The 17,523-nt window shown below is 47.0% G+C and overlaps 2 protein-coding genes across 15 annotated transcripts in view; one reads left to right on the top strand and one right to left on the bottom strand.

The window, feature by feature from the left end:
* DLG3 (discs large MAGUK scaffold protein 3) overlaps window positions 1–8,548 on the top strand; it is a 79,906-nt gene extending 71,358 nt beyond the window's left edge. For 6 of the 14 annotated variants that reach the window (XM_074914876.1, XM_074914872.1, XM_074914878.1 and 3 more), the window contains 7 exons: window positions 233–274; window positions 989–1,039; window positions 1,853–1,954; window positions 2,135–2,307; window positions 2,881–2,990; window positions 3,979–4,070; window positions 5,833–8,548. In XM_074914876.1, the coding sequence (XP_074770977.1) occupies window positions 233–274; window positions 989–1,039; window positions 1,853–1,954; window positions 2,135–2,307; window positions 2,881–2,990; window positions 3,979–4,070; window positions 5,833–5,939 (677 nt within the window). In that variant the 3' untranslated portion in view covers window positions 5,940–8,548. The remainder of the gene's footprint in view (window positions 1–232; window positions 275–988; window positions 1,040–1,852; window positions 1,955–2,134; window positions 2,308–2,880; window positions 2,991–3,978; window positions 4,071–5,832) is intronic. The other 8 variants (XM_074914882.1, XM_074914881.1, XM_074914880.1 and 5 more) reach the window with 6 other exon arrangements.
* A 6,396-nt stretch (window positions 8,549–14,944) lies between these two features.
* TEX11 (testis expressed 11) overlaps window positions 14,945–17,523 on the bottom strand; it is a 32,008-nt gene continuing 29,429 nt past the window's right edge. The window contains exons 28-29 of the mRNA XM_074915082.1: window positions 16,167–16,331; window positions 14,945–15,145 (exon numbers count right to left, since the gene is read on the bottom strand). Coding sequence (XP_074771183.1) covers window positions 15,071–15,145; window positions 16,167–16,331 — 240 coding nt within the window. The 3' untranslated portion in view covers window positions 14,945–15,070. The remainder of the gene's footprint in view (window positions 15,146–16,166; window positions 16,332–17,523) is intronic.

Raw genomic sequence — 17,523 nt, 5'->3', positions numbered from 1 at the left:
TTCTCCCAGAGTAGCCAAGTGTTCCCCTGCACGTCCCCAGTTTCCCAGCAAAGGCAAGAGATGCTGCCCTGCCCATGCGGTGCAGGCTCCTCCCAGCGGGTGCTGGGGAGTGGGTTTTTCGGGAGGTTGGTACTGCCCTGCCCTGAGTCAGTAGTGCTGGGTTACAGCCAAGGTGCCCCTGTGCCTTCTGCCGGTGCTCCTTCTGAAGTGAGTCTCTCTGGTTGCTTTGCAGAGGGTGTGACATCAAACACCAGTGACAGCGAGAGCAGTTCCAGTAAGTGTGCATCTCACCTGTACACCCACCCCTGTGCACGTATGTTTGTATGTGTGTGTGCACATTTTGGCAATTCCATCTTGTGTTGTCCTGGTGGTGGTTCTGTTCAGAGGCTGGTCCTTCCTGCTGGTGACACCAACATGCTGTGCCAGCTCTTTCCTCAATGGTGGGAAGAGCAGGGGCTGGAGGGCAGGAGCGAGCCTGGCTGCTTCCTTGTCCTTTCCTGGCTGCAGGGCTCTGTTCCAGGGCTGGGTGGTGGATTCTCAGTCCATGGTGATCCCCCATCCTCAGTGTCTGCTGCCAGAGGCCACGTCTGTAGCATAGGTGGCTCCTGGAGCCCAAGCCTGTACAACAGCATGGGGGTCCAGCTGCAGCGAGTTATCCCTCTATCCCCAGCGGGTCCTCTAAATATCTGCAGCACATCTGCCATCCACCCTGCAGGGAGGACGGTGCGTCCCAATGGGCCCCAAGCCTGCAGCAGCGGGGAGAGAAAGAGGACACTTGACCCAGAGCTGGGATGTGAATAATTAACGTGGATCAAGGGCTGGTAACTGCATGCCCGTCACGCTCCACGTCAGCTGGCGGCGTGGTGGGGACAGCCTGGAGGTGTTCCCAGGGCTGCGGGAGGCTGGCCAGGCTGGGAGCCAGCTCCTGGCGGGTGTGGAGGGGCTGGAAAGCTGCGAGCTCACCTGCCTCTCCCTGGCTCTGTTGCAGAAGGACAAGAGGACACCATCCTGTCGTACGAGCCAGTGACGCGGCAAGAAAGTAAGTCCTGGTGCTGAACTGCCCCATGCCTGCTCCAGCGTGGGCACCTGTGTCCCCAGCACAGCCAGGGTGACTGGTGTGACCTCCTCCCCTCCTCTGCCGTACCAGCTCAATGCCGGGTGAACACAAGTGGAGTTTCTTGTCTGTTGTGTGCAGCAGGGGAGCCAGCCTTTCATGCTGCCTCACAGGGCTTCCCCTGGCCTTGATTGTCCCTTTTTAATTAATAGAAAAGACTTCTGACCTGGTCTGCAAGACCAAGGGAGAGATCCAGAGCTAAAACTGAGCTGGGCTTTAGTTCCCAGCTGAGGATGAGATTATCCCTCCCTGCCTCAGACCAGGTCTCTGCTGCAGAGCAACCCCCCCCACCAGCCCTCAGCATTTAACTGTGCTTGATGCTCAGTCCCTGCAGACCCTTTCACAGGCTGAATAGTCCCAGCCTCAGTGGTGTCTCCTTGCCAGAAGCTGAATCAGACTCTTAGACTCCCATCAGTTCCCAAGTTCTGTGGTATCCTTGCCCAGCTGTCCCAGTTGTCTGGCTCCTGCCCCAGGCAAGGGAGCAGCTTTGCTGATCTGTAACCCCGAAAACCCTCAGCACCTTCCCCGGGGTCATGCAGATGGTTTGGGTCAGATGGGAAGGAAACGTTGACTGTGACCAGGAGGAGATAAACTCGCATGGAGGAGACACCTTTGGGTGCCCACATGATCAGGAGCACCCACTGCTAGCAGGGAGAGGGCAGGTTGATGCCAAGAGTGGCAGAGGGGTCAGCTGCCTGCAGCACAGACAGGGCCTCAGGTTGTGGCTCTTGTTTGCAGTTCACTATGCGAGGCCAGTGATCATCCTGGGGCCGACAAAGGACCGAATTAACGATGACCTCATCTCCGAATTCCCACACAAGTTTGGTTCCTGCGTGCCCCGTAAGTCCCAGCTGGCGCTCGGTGCCCTTGCTAGAGGGAGGGGAGTGTGGTAGCTCTGCTACTTGCAGGGTCTAGCCCACAGTGTGGGGAGGGGGCCAGGAGCACGGGTGGGTTTTCTCCCTCCTGGGAGGTTTGGCACACGTCGCTCTGGGTTCACTCATGGTGCCTGCTCTCCTCCAGACACTACCAGGCCTCGGCGCGAGAACGAGGTAGACGGACAAGACTACCACTTTGTCGTATCCCGCGAACAGATGGAGAAAGACATCCAGGACAACAAGTTCATAGAGGCTGGGCAGTTCAATGACAATCTCTACGGGACCAGCATTCAGTCAGTGCGAGCAGTGGCAGAGAGGGTGAGTGTCGGGTGGCATTCCTGGGACCGGGACGCATCCAGCCCAAACCCAGACACATTCAGCAGTTCCCCTCCTCGCCCTGTGTTGCTAACGAAGGGCTGTAACCACATTAAGCAAGTGTGGTATGAGCCTCTCCTCCCTCCAGAGTCCTGCCAAGCCACGTGGCTGCTTTTCTCAGCTGCATTGCTCCACCTCAGTGTTGTACTTCTGTCACCCAGACTTGACCTGAAAGCCTGGTACTGGTGACACCAGCCTCATGCCCAGGAGCTCCCAGGGCAAAGGTGCCTGGCTGTGTCCTCGAAGCAGCAGCATTTCCTCTGCAGGAGTACTGGAGTGTACCGATGGCTTGTAAATTGTTTCACACATTCAGAGAAAGATTCAGTCCGTTTGCATTGCTGCTCTCCTGCCATAAGCAGGCAGGAGCACAAGGCCACTGGGAGTTGGCTTGTGTCTCCAGACTGGTGTTTCACCTCTGTGGCTCCTCTCTTTCATAAGCACATCTGTATGAGCAAGCTGTTTTCTTCATGGAGTAGACTGCGTGGGTAGGTCTGATCCTGATTGTCTCCTTTCCAGGGGAAACACTGCATCCTGGATGTGTCTGGCAATGCTATCAAGAGGTTGCAACAAGCACAACTTTATCCCATTGCCATTTTCATCAAACCAAAATCCATTGAAGCTCTCATGTAAGTGCAACACCATGTTCTGTGCCTCTTCAGGGCAAGCAGCTCTGGCATGTCAGGAGATTGTATGTCTGCTGCGTCAGCTTTTTAGAAAGCAGCAGAGGTTGCTGCTGGGGCTGAGCTTGTCCCTTGTTAAGAGGAGCTGGGGCCATTGCTGTCTCTGTGGTGTTCCGTCACATCTAATGCCATGGTGCATCCAGGCTCCATGGATTGCTCTAGCTTAAAGCCCTTCATTTGCCCCAAAGAGGATTATCCATGGGAAATCTAAAGATGCTCCCAAATGTGCCTGATGTAACCTGCTCAACTGGGCCCTGAGTCCAGCCAGGAGAGCTGCCTACAGCCCGTATCAGTGGATCACAGCTGGATGGTGGCTGAGCCAGGACAGCCCTCGGGAGCAGAGAGATGTTTCCTGTGTGCCTAAGGGAGACCTTCTGCTTGTCCTGCTGCTCCTGGCCCCGGGGAACGCAGGCTGGAAAGGATGTGAAAGCTGAGCTTGCAACTCTTCCAAGCAGGGGCAGAGAATATTATCTGTGAGGAGATTCAGTAGCTGGAGATGGACTCTCGGATCATAAGAGGCTCTTCTGGCACAGAGGGGACTGGGAAAACCCCTTCTCAAGCCACAAACTGCTTATTTGGGTGTTGTATGAAGATGAGGGAACCTAGGCAAGGAGGGTGGTGGCAGGCTCTGGAAAAGCAGGGAGACTTCTGCTGTGGTCTTTCAAATTTGGAGGATTGTCTGGATTTGAGTCCCCTTCTGTGCCATGGTGAAAGGGGGAGTGGTGGTGATGGGAAGAACTGTTGGAAGTTGAGATGAAGTGCCAAGGCAGCAAAGAACATATGGGGATGGGTCCTGCCTTCGAGAGCTGGGTCCTGCACAGTTTCCATTCCTGGTGTGCAGAGGCTTCCCAGGCAGCCTGGCTCCATGGGCTATTTTTGCTTCTGTTCATTGCTAAGAAAAAGAGCTAAGTTTCTCGTTTTTTGTACATGGCAGGGAGATGAACCGGAGACAGACGTATGAACAGGCCAACAAGGTCTTTGACAAAGCCATGAAACTCGAGCAAGAGTTTGGAGAGTATTTTACAGGTGAGTGTCCTGAGCAGGCTTCTATCTTGATTTATTTTATTTTTCCAGCTGGCAGCTGTGACTTCTCTACCAGCACTGTCTTACTGCAGGGTCATGGGAAAATGTCCAGCTTCATCAAAGCAGAAAAGAAATGGCACTTTGCCAGCAGAGCTCTGCAAGCAGACTGCTCCAAGATCAGTGGATAAGAGTAAACCAGGTCTAGAGAAGGAGACAAGTTGTCAGGCAGGATTTTCTGAGTTTGTGAAAGTTTATCACCAACTTTAATAAGAAAAAAATCCCCAGGCAGGGGAAGTGAGCATAGATTCAGGGTGCTACAAGGCTACAGGAAATAAAAAAACTCCCTGCCAAAAAGAGAAGAGAGTAATTTTAAAGAGGAAAGATAAAAAAATTAGTGACCTAAATAGTGGAGACTGCCCTGAGTTATTGCAAAACATCTCCCAAAAAAAGACTGGAAGTTTGGCTGGCTTCCTGAGTAGTCTTTGCTGAAGAGCCAGTCAGGGACTGCCTGGCACTTTGTGCCTGCAGAGATGAGCTGCTCATGGCACACAGAGACATCCTTGTGCATTAAGGAACTATTGTTTGTAACATGATTAATTCTGGAAGATCATGGGCAGGCAAAGAGACAGAGAAGCTGGTCTGCCATTTTTTTCTCCAGTGCAGTAACTGTTTCTTCTAAAGTTGAGTGATAATCCTGCCAAACCCTTTATTACCCACCTAACAGTTACTGGGAAAAATCCCAAGCAGAACGTTTTCCAAAAATGGATCTCAGCTGAGTAAATGTAGGGGTACAAACAGAGTGAAAGCTTTCCCCAGACCTCCTGTCCTGCGCAGCAGTTCCAGAGCTGCCAGCTGCTCTTCCAGGAAGAGCGCAAGGGCAGCGTGCACCATGGTTTTGCATGCCTTGGCACACTGTCGCGCACTTGGACGGTGAGTTAGAAGTTGACCTGGGGAAGGAACGCTCCTGGATGAAACCCATTGCTGAAAGAAGTGGGTAATGGGCAGAGAGATGGTCACTGTAGCAAGTTCTGTGCAGGAATGAGGGAACACAGAGATGCTGGAGGAGGGACCTGGCTGGGCCACACAGGCAGGCTGAATTACTAGCAGGATTTGGCCCTCCGTGTGCATCTTCCTGCTCCGATGTGGGAAGCACAGTGAAGTGCTTCGTGTTGTGTCTGTACTAAGCAGCAAGATGCCACTGGTCTTTGGGCAAGAGTCACTGCTGGCAGTGACAGCCATAAGCTGGCCTTTTCCAGCCTGACAGTGCTGCGATTCCCACCCCGCAGCAAAGGAAGCCACAAACACGAGGAGCCCTCAGCACCGACCAGAGGGGACGGACCAACGCGGCCCCTCGGGAGGCGCTCGGCTGCTCTGCGCCAGGCCCTCCCCTGCTCCGCGGTGGAGTAGCTGCGTGCCGGGGCCAGCTGCTCGCAGCCTCTGCGCGGTGGCGTGATACAGTTTGCAAAGCTGATTAGCAGCCCGTTGTGGAGAACCCAGCCGGCAATTCACACGCGCAGGAGCTCTGCCAGCAGCTCTGCCAGCGCGGGATCAGCTCTCGCTAATCCCCTTGGACACGCTGGGTTAACCCTGTGTGTCATCGTGCGCCTGTTACAGCTCCTTTGACACGGGTTGTCTCGTTCATTAATTGTTGGCTGCGCCACACCAGCCCATCTGGTGCAGAGTGAAGGCTTTTCCCGTAGCTCGTGGTGGGGAAGGTGCAGCACCGCCTGATGCTCAAGGTCTTGCTTGTTCTTTCCTCTTCCAGCCATCGTACAAGGAGACTCTCTTGAAGAAATTTACAGCAAAATCAAACAGATCATTGAGGACCAGTCTGGGCACTACATCTGGGTCCCGTCCCCAGAGAAACTCTGAAGATGTCCCCCACCTGCTTCCCTGTGAGCAGAAGATCTCCGAAGTCCCACCCCACCCAAGCCCTCTGCCCCAAGGGGGGGGGATATGAAAACTATTCCTGCCCCCTTTTTTAGATCGTCGCAAAATTGAGTTTTCTAGTCCTGTTTCTTTTGTTGGGATGAACTCATCTCATTCATCACGTGACTGTTCCCACCATTCCTGCATGGACCTTCCCACTGCTCCATTAGAGACAGATGAGAACCCATTCAAGGTCGTTTTTTATTATTATTATTATAATTATTATTATTATTATTAACTAAACCAAGAATCAAGATGGGAGGAGGCGACCAAGGACTAACGTTAAGAAACAAGTGAAACAATGGACTCTGAGCACATGAGCTAGTATCAGAGCTCCAGGGGCATTTTTTCCAAGTGTGACTGTCTAGCAGCTCTGAACAGTGCGACAGAAAGGCAGCAGAAAGCATTTTATTTATCTGTATATGTAATTTATATATAATATAGAGAGAGATATTATATATATATTATATATATATATGTATGTGGACTAGGAAACCTGAGGGACCTCTCTTAAAAGGTATTGTATTATTGCAAGGATCTTTCAGTTTCTCTGTCCCAACCACTGGGCATAGGGAGTCCACTTGGGCAGGAGGAGCTCAAAACTGTACCAGGTGCTTCAGAAGAGTCTCCCTTCGGGGCCAGCCTCCTGCCAGCTGCCCCAGGTCCATGAGGCAGAGCAGAGACTGGAACGCTGCCTGCAGAAGGGACCAGAGGTCCAGCAAGGAGCAACAGCTGATCTGAGTGAGGCTGGGAGATGAAGACTGAGCAGGAGGCTGCACAGCAAGAGAATGGATGATACTACATATTAAATTGCACATTGTTTTACACACCACCTTATGTGTTTGCATGAGAGGTTTCCTTTTGGTTCTATTTTTTTAATCTGATTTTAAACCAAAACCATATTGTGTTGCTGTGTTGGCTTTTTTTTTTTCATTATTCCATTTTTCTCTTGTTAATAATGAACTGAATGGGTATAAAATCCAGTTTTTTAACTTATTTTTTAAGCTGGCTCTATTGTAAATAGAATCTAGTTCTGCGGTGTTTAGTTAGGAAATACTCTACTGGCCACATGGAACAAATGAATTCTCTGTCCTGTGTTGCTGTGGAAAACCTGAGACATTGGGCTGGCCCTGTACCTGTGGGCACAGGTGAAACAACCCATTCTGGCTTGCGGCAGCACGTTGGCATTCTCTTCTGCATTAGTCACTGGCAGGAAAAGCCCCCAGCTGTGCCTTGGATGGACGCTCACAATTTTGCAAATCAGTAACAGAATTGAAAAACTTCTTCCCTCTCTTCCCTGCTCTGTGCCAAATTCCTGGCTCTGCTGCATGCAGGTGGTGGTGGCCTTCCCAGGGGCAGGGCCATCCTTCCAGCACAGCAGGGACCTCGCTGCTGCTCTGGGAGATGGGGCTTGGCAGGTGAATGTGCGGCTGCCTCGCCTGGTTCTGTCTCTGGCATAAATCCTCTTTCTGAAATTGGGCTCTGCTCCCTCTCTCAGGTTCACCTTAGAAATCTGAATTGGGTGCCCTGTGCTTGCAGGATGGTGGGGCAGGGGGATGCAGAGCTGCACCCATCTGCTCTACACTAGGATTTTTCAAGTGAGGCAACGGTTGGTGCTGGGACAGTTGGCCCCAAGATGAGAAATGTCTGTCTTTGAGGAGACTTTGGCTGCCACACTTGACTGGGGCTCCATCGTGGGAACAGAGCCTTGTGTGAAGCTGGGGGGAAACTCGCCCAGCCTTTCAGAAGGAGCTGTGTTGCTGGGTACTTGTAGTACAGGTAGAAGAGTGCTCCCACCTTACAAAGAACTGGTGAACGCTGGTTTTGAGACAGTGTCAAGCACCAGAACAAAGGAGGTTGCTGCACGAGCAGGTAAGTCTTGGCCCGTTCTCCCTCCCCCTATTTCATAGGGATAAGTGAACATGCAGGGTGCTGGTCCCCTTTCCTGAAGGTAACAGTTATCAGTGTGTCAGTCGGTGCACGGTGTGCACAGGCCACAGTTTTCAGTGTAAACAAGAGCTGCTGTAAGACTGTACATGTACTGTCTGGTGAGAAGCTGTCTTTACTCGTCCTGCATCACAAGGAGCCCTGCAGGGACCGAGCAGCTTTCCGGGACAGAAAGCAGTGCTGCAGAAGAGATGTGGCCGCTAGCGTGGTGGAGGGCAGTAGGATTCTGCTGTCAGTGGGACCGACCCTAAAGGAGCAGACTTTGGCAATGGATTCCTGTTCGGCATCAAGCCCCCTGCCCTGCTGGTCCTGCTCCAGCTGCTATAAACATCGGTCCCTGGAGAAGTGGAGTAAGTGAAACAAAAGTCTTAAGATGCTAGTCACGCCATTCCTGTCTTTTTTTTGTCTTTTTTTTTCTTTTTTTTTCTTTTTTTTTTTTTCCTAATAGCCTGTCTCCCTCTCATCAAGTCACGTGGAGAAAAAGATGATGTACTCCATGGCATAGCTGACAGTATCGAATCGATCATGACAACACTAGTTGGTTACCAGTGTTTCTTCCAAGGAGACATATATTTTTAATAAACAGAGAGTTGCAAAGAACTGTCTTTGAGACCTTCTTGTAGAGTCCTTCATTGTGTGCCAGATCTGGGTTTTTTGGTGCTGATCTAAGTAACTATTGATAGTCTCTCCACAGCAAACTTAAGTGTTCACAGTGGTTTCAAGTTTGCTTCTTTTAGTATAAGGTGGTCACTGAGAATTGCGTAAAAGAAAAAGGAAATTTTAAAAAAAGAAAGGAAGTGGGCTTATTTACAGCTGTAACCACGCCACTAAAAAGCAACACAGGTGACTGGTCTGATGACTTAACACCATAAATGTATTTTGGGTAACGGCTTGAATTGTGGGGAGTTTGCTTTACAGATGCAGCTCAAGTAACAGGGTTTATATGCTGGTACGTAATTGTTCCTGTATTGCATATAAAGACAGCAAAGTAGTCCAGCTAATACAGAGCATCTTTTTACAGTTTAACATGCTGTTTAGACATCAGAGAGAAGAAGAAAGAAGTTGTAAAGACAACTAGTATCTATTCCTAGTAACTTTAAGTGCAGAGAACATGAGTGTTCACTGGAAGACAAATGTGGTTAATGGAGTATCATACTTTCCTGCCTGAATCTGCTTTTGAAAGGTGAGAGGGTTTTGTTTTTTAAATCTTTTGGTTTTCCTTTTAAATTGTATGCATGAGAAATGAGATTTCAGGGGAACAGGTATGTTGTACTGAGCACAGGCATACAGTTTGCAGTTAGTTCACTGTTTATGAAAGTCATTGGAGAAATAAAAAGCAGTTTAGAAACTCCTTTAACTGATCAGATCAACAGTCTTGTGGTGGTGGTTGTCCATAAAACACTGGAAGATGAAACAGTTGCTAAGCAGATCTGATGCTAGCATTACCACTCCCAAAAAATCAAACTGTTTACATACATAGTGCCAGATTTGGAATGATGCAATTGTTGATGTGAAGCATCCCAGGAACACTGTCCATTAACAGCTGCCATGGTAGCTGCCAGGTTTCTCTGTCTGGTCCACAGAGTTAGCTCTGGTAACTGAGTTGCAGGATGTGGATCTGCAGACACTCCTGCCTAGATCCAGGATGTGTCCTGGGCGGATGTGCCATCTTGATCTGATCCAACAATGAAATGTTAAGGTTCCAGTGGGGAGAGGGACATGGCGTCATGTTCTCAAATCACGCTGCTCCTGTAAGGAGGAGACAACTACTGGAAGAGTAACCCACATTCTAAGAGAATGAGGATGGCATGAAGGGAAATAACTTGCTCTTTTGAAGCTTTTTAACAAGCTATTTTTCTGGCCAAGGACAAATTGGTCTGCCTACCAGGACCTTACAAAAGTCCTTCTGGAGCATTCAACAGCAGAGTGTTGTCCTATGACTGGTCCTGTCTCACTGTGATATGTGGGCGGGGGGGGTCTTTTCTCTGCCAAGATGTCCTGCTACAGATGTCTGCAACAGGCATGAAACTAATCTGCCATAAGACACTTCTGGAAAATTAGACCATAAGCTGATTGTGCTATAGAGAAACATGTCTGTGCTTCTGTCTGCAGCTCTGGTTAATTAACTGTCTTGGCCCTTGTTAAGCAGAACAACACAGGAGCTCTGAGGCTACTGGAAGAGGGGTTGAAAGGAATTTCATACTAGGTTTCTCAAAAATTTTTTTCCCTATTGGTGCCTGAGATGGAGGCACCTGGACAGCTGTCTTAGATACAGCTTTTCTTGCTAATGATGCCTGGCAGCATAACCTTCAAGGACCGTTATCCTCTGCTTTCCTCAAACTGTCACAGCAGGATTCATGGCGCTGAAGCATCTGCTGTGAAGCAGGTAAAGTTATCATCATGTTAAAGGTGTCTCTTTCCTTAAAGAAGCCTTAGGTAACCCCTAACCTTTAGCGTTTATTTATATCCCTTGCCTCCAAGACGAGAGCTGTGTTGTTTTAGGGTTTTTTAGCCATAAGGAAAACCAAGTAGTTTGGGTCAGTCAGTGTAGCATCTGTGAATGGGACAAGCCCCCAGGAGCACTGTGGGACTAATACCTTGTTGGGACCACACTTTGCTCACCACAGGGGTGACGTTGCTTGACAAAAGCTTCAGCCCAGTCCTCTAGTGAGCTTCAGCCCTCTTCCAATTAGCTTGATTTCTGATTACTGTGAGCACTTCAGCTCTTAAGTGCTAGCGGCCAGACCAGCCCCTCTTCCTCAGTGCAGCCGGGACTTTAACAGCAGCGAAGCTCTCCTCAAGCTTTATGCTGGGAGGTAGCCTGAGGCGCACCCGAAGCAAAGCTGCTGGAGAGCCAGCGCTGCTCTGGGCGAGGGGAGGCAGAAGGGGCTCCGGGGCTCTCTCTTCTCTGCCCTGCCCCACTCCCAGACTCTTCTCAGCAAGGACTTCCCGCCCCCCCCCCCCCCTTCCTGGGCAGGTTCCCTGCAGCCACATTCCTAGTGGCTTTGTAGTAAAAATACTCTCTCCCTGGACCCGTTCTCAAGTCACATTGTATTTCCTTTGTGTCTCTAGACTCGCTGCTCCCCAAACATTTAATTACCAGGTTAGGAAAAAAGACAGGGCATAAAATACAGGCGCAGGAAAGGGGGAAAATTTGTGAACTGCTGCCCTAGAGAATACATTTGTGTTCACAGAAGCAAGGAGGAACTCTGCAGTTACAGAGCAAGTGTCCAACACACTGTAGCTTTCACAGTGATGCATAAATCAAACTACTGATGCAATGCCACCCTCTGGAGTAATCTGTTAACATCTCAGAACAAGCACCCAGCTTCTCTAAACTGAAATGATGCTGCAACAAAACAGTGATCGATAAAAAGAGAAGACTGGGGGAGGAAGGAGCAACACTGATTTTTTTTTTTTATTTTTTTTTTCCAGGTCAGCTGTTGCTGGCTTTAAAAGATTTATATCCTACAGTCATCCTAGCTGGACTACTGAATTATAAAGCAACATTTAGCCTAGTAAAATAAACACTGGACCAGCCTACATCCACACTAGCAAACTCAGTGCACAAACACCTGCAAAGCAGAGTGACTGCATACAAACTACCTGGAAATCTAGTTAATTAAGATCTGATTCAACTAGGAGAGGAAATCTTGCCCTGCTTAAAACCTATGGTAAATACTAAGCCTGGAATAAAATGTACAATGTAAATGTGCAGAAAAGAGGTGAGAAGTACTATCAGTCTGTAACTGGACTCCTTAGTAAAGGCTGTAGCATGAAAGAAATCAAACTGAGTATCTCCCAAAGAAAAAATTCAAACATTTCTGGCTGTAGGCAAAAGCACAATTAATGCCTGATGCCTTCTATGGCTGTATGTAATCACCTGCTACACTTACTGGGCAAACATGACCTTTTCATCTAGTACAATGTGACACCTTTACTTGTTTATGTGTTTGTGCAGGTCAGAACTGAGAACAATAATTAAAGGCAGCCTGGCAGGCACCGAGGAGATACTACAGGCAGCAGTGGATACCTTTGACTCTCTGGCAGAGGTTACAGTCCCTGCATTAATGTGATGCAGCATACATCTCCAAAACTCTGACTACAAAAGAATTTTCTGTGGCATTTTATGGGTTCGAAGGTGTTCCTTAGTTAAACAGACAGCACACTGTGCATTAAAGATCTGAAAGCAGCAGCTCACAGAAGTCCAGATTAGACCTGGTGAACTGAACACATGACGTGGAGAATTTACTCTAAACAGATCCATCCTCCTATCTGTATCAGGCAATCTGGGTGATTTGTCTGGGTACCATAAATGGAATGCCACTGAAATTCAGTGGAAGTGGCTTCCACTGCTTACATTACCTCAGCATGAAGAATAAAGGCCCTGTGGTAGACCTCAGGAAGAAGAATACTTTCATAACCTCCAATTGAACATAATTATTTTGCTTTCATCTTTGCACCCTGCTTGACTATTTCCACAGAGGTACCTTCCTGCTCCTACCAATACAGAGGTCTAGCTAGCTGAGCCTGAAGAGCAACAAGGCACTTCACAACAAACACTCTGGCAGGGGCACCGCTCAGGCAGCACCAGTCTCAGCTATAGCATCCACTAGCCTGCTATCACAGGCACCAGATCCTATAAACGTCCCAGTACTTCCCTGGTTGCCACCTTTGATGTAATTTGCTCCTTTAGGGAGTCCCATTCTCACACTATTATCCAGAAGCTGATACTAACCTGTGCGGTACTGCAAAGCCTCCAGTACAATGTGTGCCTTCTTAATGCTGCTGTAAAGGCCACCTGACTTGCGTGTCCACACACTCCTGCCTTCAGGAAATGACCCTGTATTCAGCTACACAACAGGCACGAGGAGGTGGCAGCTATGCTGAGGGCTGGTTTCTAGCTTCAGCTACGAGATGCAAAGTGGTCCCTGGTGCACGCAAAAAGCAGAAATCACTAATATTTGGTTTATTCAGACAAGAAGAAAAGTTTTACTTGGAGACGAAGGTAGACATGGAGCAATGCTAGAGACTGCAGTGCAGCTGACTTCTTTAATTACTTCTTGGCCCTGACCACTGCTCTAAGCACACGGCTAAGCTCTTATTCCAGAGCACGTCAGGCTTTCAGCATGGTCTATGACTAATGCAATTTCTTCTTTTTTACAGCCGACACCCTGCTGTTAGTGGCCCTGTCCTCTCTCTAAATAGGCTTTAACAATCTGGTTCTAAGTAAAACATACTTTTACATTTTAAAAACAAAATTAAATAAGTCTTAACCTCAAACCAAATGATCTTACAGCTGAAAGATACCGCTGCACATCAGCCCTGCCTTCTGTGTAATATTTGTGAAGAATAAGCAGCAAAGAACTTTTAGCTTTCTAGTAAGCAAACCAGAAGACCTGAAATTACTGTTACAGTGTTCCTCAGGGTGCTTGAATATCCTCTTAAAGAAACAGCAAAAATAATCCACTTATGGGATGTATGCCCAGTTATACATTGTGCAATAATGTAAAAAGGCCAGCACCCTACCAGCCTTTTTTTAAAAACACCACCCCAAACTCCTATGCTATCTAGGCTCTGCTACAACGCACAGTACTGATCCCCAAGCACTCAAAGGGCTTTACTAGAGTGCACCGTTGCTCCCTCCCACTCCAGTCACCGTTATTTCCTTCCAGGGTAGGGCTCGGCCCTTTGGAAGATGTGAGCCTTGTGCTCATATGCAGATAGAATGAGACCACAATTTGTCGTGTCCCCCCCCCAGCTAGGACACCGAGAGGTGTCATGGAGCCCATCTGTGCTACAGGACAGAAGACAACACTCAGGCCGTGTTTTTTTTCTGACTTCCAAACTGCCGGTGAAACAGCAAAAGATACACAGACCTGATTATTTTCTTAACTCCACCTCTCCATATTCCTCACTATTTACACTGAATTTCAGGTGGGTGATATCTCTTCAATCCAGTAAGATCCACCCATTTACCAGCCTGTGTTCTTATGGGGATTTGGGGGGGATTTCATGCTCAACTGTGACTCCTGTGTTACAGTAGTAGTTGTCACAGGAGAACAGTCAGATCACTTAGATCTGATCAAGTGGTTAGTTTATTGAATTCTAATCAGTAAATTTAGGTATGTAAAATATTTAATTAGATGGATTGGCAGTCAATACTATTTACTAAAGTTAGTATGGGATACAGAGACTATTGATTAAGATTACTATACATAACTGCATGAAAAAATGTCACTTACCAACACATCAATGTCTGGTGTCAGGTTAGTGATCTCTCAGCCTCGAGGGGTAACCTTGAGAGGCATCCCAACTCCAAAGGAGACCACCACCATGCAGCCAGCTCAACAGATGCTGATGGCTGTAGATATTTATAGGGTAAAGTAGTGGATTTGTGGTCAGATTTTCTGCTGTGTTAATGCAGTTTGGCCGCTTATCAGCCCAGTCTCCAGCCAAACCGTTTTTTGGGGGGGTTTAGTGCTGAGTTCTCACTGATAGCCTCACACAATAGGATCAACTTCAATTAGGCCCTTGCTGAGCATCTGCTGGACCAAAGTTCAGTTACTTCAAACAGGAGGAGTACATCCATCACAGTAGTCTATAAACAGCAAGCAGTACCTAGTCAAAGCTTTAGCTTTTTCTCTGAGCTAAATAGTACCTGCTCTTTTTTGTTCTAAATGAATTGTGAAACTGGCAAACAGCTCTGAACTCTTGCCCATACCAAAATGGATGGAAAACTAAACAATCTGATAAATATTTATGTAGCAAAGCAGCTATGACATCCAGAGAAGATGCCTGGTTTTGGAATACTTTCATTGTTCTCATTGCCACTTACTGCTAAAATCACATATTTAAACAGATGCATATCATGAAAAAGTTAAGTATTTATTTCTAACTGTTATATAACTCCAGAGAATGAAAATTATTCCCTAGAGGAAAACAATTATATTTATTCAATACACTTCCTTAAAAGTACATAACTTAATTGCCAACAAGAAGGAGATCTGGTTTCTTTTCCACTGCCCCCATGACCCCATGCCTTCACAGAGCTAACAGCCTCTTTCATTCAGCAGAACATTTCAAAGGGAGATTGCTGTCCTCCTCTTTTGCAGTTGTGGCTCTCACTATCCTTCTTCATTTGGGAGAAACCCTTTTGCTCTGTCCAATTTGTCCAGAATCTCACTATAAAGACCAATCATCTGGAGAATATAAGCACCATAGTTGTCAACAAGGATGGATAAAATTGTATCATTCAACTAGATAACAACAAAGTGACAGGGAACAGAAGCAAGGGAATAGGTGGGAGACTGCCACCAGCTTCTAAAGCTAAAATTTCAGATTGATATAAAGATTTTGGCACAGATTTAAATACAGTGGTTTAAGAAAAAAATAGTTCAATCAGTGCAACCTAACAGAAGTGGGTTTATTTACACTGACAAGCATAGTTTATAGTTGAGTTTTACATCAGTGAATTAAAGCTATTCACAGGAGCACAGAACGGTTGAGGTTGGGAGAGAGTGATCTCAACTCTTGTTGTCTTAACTGATGTACTTAAAATGGTATAAAAGTTGCAATCAGCTTCTGATTGCCCAGCTTGTGCTTAGGAGAATGCATGATGGCTGCATACACCAGCCAGGCCACAATGCGTTGCAGTCGAGGTAGGAGCACCAGCTAAAAACTGCAGAGAAGTGTATTTGTGACAGGGTAAGAAAAAGTGGTGTTGCTTTCTACAGAGGAATTTCTCCCTCACAAGAAGTGACTAAGCTACACCTGAGAAGATGAGCTTTAGTGATTTTACTCCCATCAGCTGAAACCCTATTTATAAGACACTAGATTCTACTAGAAACCAAGCTTGAAAGTATTCATATAAGAGATGATTTAAGTAAACTGGTAGAGCACCTTCACTTTAATAAAAGCAGGGAAGGTACAAGGCCAAGGATTCTCCCATGGCCACAAACAGAATTTTATTTCCAGTCAGCCATTTACATGATCCTTCCAGTAAAAGGACACTATGTTACTCTTTCTACTGTCTATGAAAACTTTTCTGGCCTCACTTTGGAAAAATCTTTTAGCATCAAGCTCCCCCAAAATATTTAGGTATCATGCTTCTCCTGAAACTCTTTAAAGATTATCTGTAGAGTTTTTTTCACCCAGATCCATATCTCAAATTCAGGCCAGACATCTGATCCCACATCCTCAAATCCATCTGCTTATACTTACATGGCCTTCATAGGTTTTCTTCAGAGATCCCAAATGATTGAGGAAACGCATTCCTAATCCACACCACTGCTCAGCTTCCTTATATTTACCAACAGTATACTGAAATATTCCTGTATTCCAGGCTCTTGTCATCAACCAAAGGATCTCCATCTCAGGGTAAGCATTCTGGAGTAGCAAACAAGAAGCAGCAGCTCATCAGAAAATAGACTCTCTACTTTAAACCTGACAAGTCAAGAGTGCATTAGAGTTTAGTTTCAGAGTGGGAAAACATTTTGGGTTTTTTCCTCCTAAGCAAAGGGCAATTCCTTTAGAGCCATCCTGTATTTCACAGTTTACCTGCACTACTGTCAAAGAGCTTGTTTCCAACATGGGTTAAGTCATGTTGCAATTACCTATTGGTAGGTCAGAAAACACCATTCTGTGGGACTAGGACTGATGCTAGAATGGAAGTACACTTTCCAACTGCCTATCTGCAGACAGGCTGAACTTGCTGCCGCAGTACTGACCAGTTTATCCACACAGTACTGAATAGCAGGACATAGTCACTCACTACAGATTAGAAGCAGCAATTCTTACATCTTCAGAACTTCCCTACACACTGTGGCAATGGCTTGACAGAGTGAAAGCTGCCCTTATAACTGCAGAACAGAAGCCAGTGTACCCAATGATGCTTTGAACCTGGTGGGGAACTGATTGAATTGCAGAAGGGAAGGACAAGCAATTATTTATTTGCCATGCAAATCCTTAAGGGGAAGCTAGAAGGTCTTCTTTTCCCTCTTAGATAGATACTTCTCATTCTAAATAGGAGGGCCCAGAGTGAATTTCTAAACCACAGCATCCATTTCTGAAGAGAAGGTATAAATCATGAGTGGTGTACCAGCATTCTAACTGATGATGTACCAATGTGATCCCCAATGTCCTTCCCTTAGTATGGCACCAATTAGTACCTGCTACCATGAGCAAGACTGCAAAAGAAGGCTGCCTAGTACTGTGAAATGTTGTTATGAGTGTCAGTCCACATTAGCGTCTCATTCATATCCCTCAACAAGAACATTATAAAAGTTATAGATGAGAACTTTGGTGAAATACAGGTACGGGTGTGGACACATTCTTTTTTGGGGAAGTCAGGAACAGCATTATCTTTATGTCCCTTTTGCAGAATAAGAGACATTCAAACTTGACTAAAGAAACAGCCATGCAATGGAAGGAAGCTATGAAACATATATTGGTTTCATTAATCCTGAAAAGCAACACTCCTTAACTGATTTTTACCTATGAAATTCTAAGTAGGAATGTCTGACTTCCTCAGTACAACTGCCTTCACTGTACAGCATTATGCTTCAGGCCTGAAAGGAGC

This window comes from Athene noctua, chromosome 11 (assembly GCF_965140245.1).
Source record: "Athene noctua chromosome 11, bAthNoc1.hap1.1, whole genome shotgun sequence".
NCBI classification, from domain to species: Eukaryota; Metazoa; Chordata; class Aves; order Strigiformes; family Strigidae; genus Athene; species Athene noctua.
The sequence above is the reverse complement of the archived record's forward strand: the minus strand, read 5'-3'. Positions and strand labels throughout refer to the sequence as shown.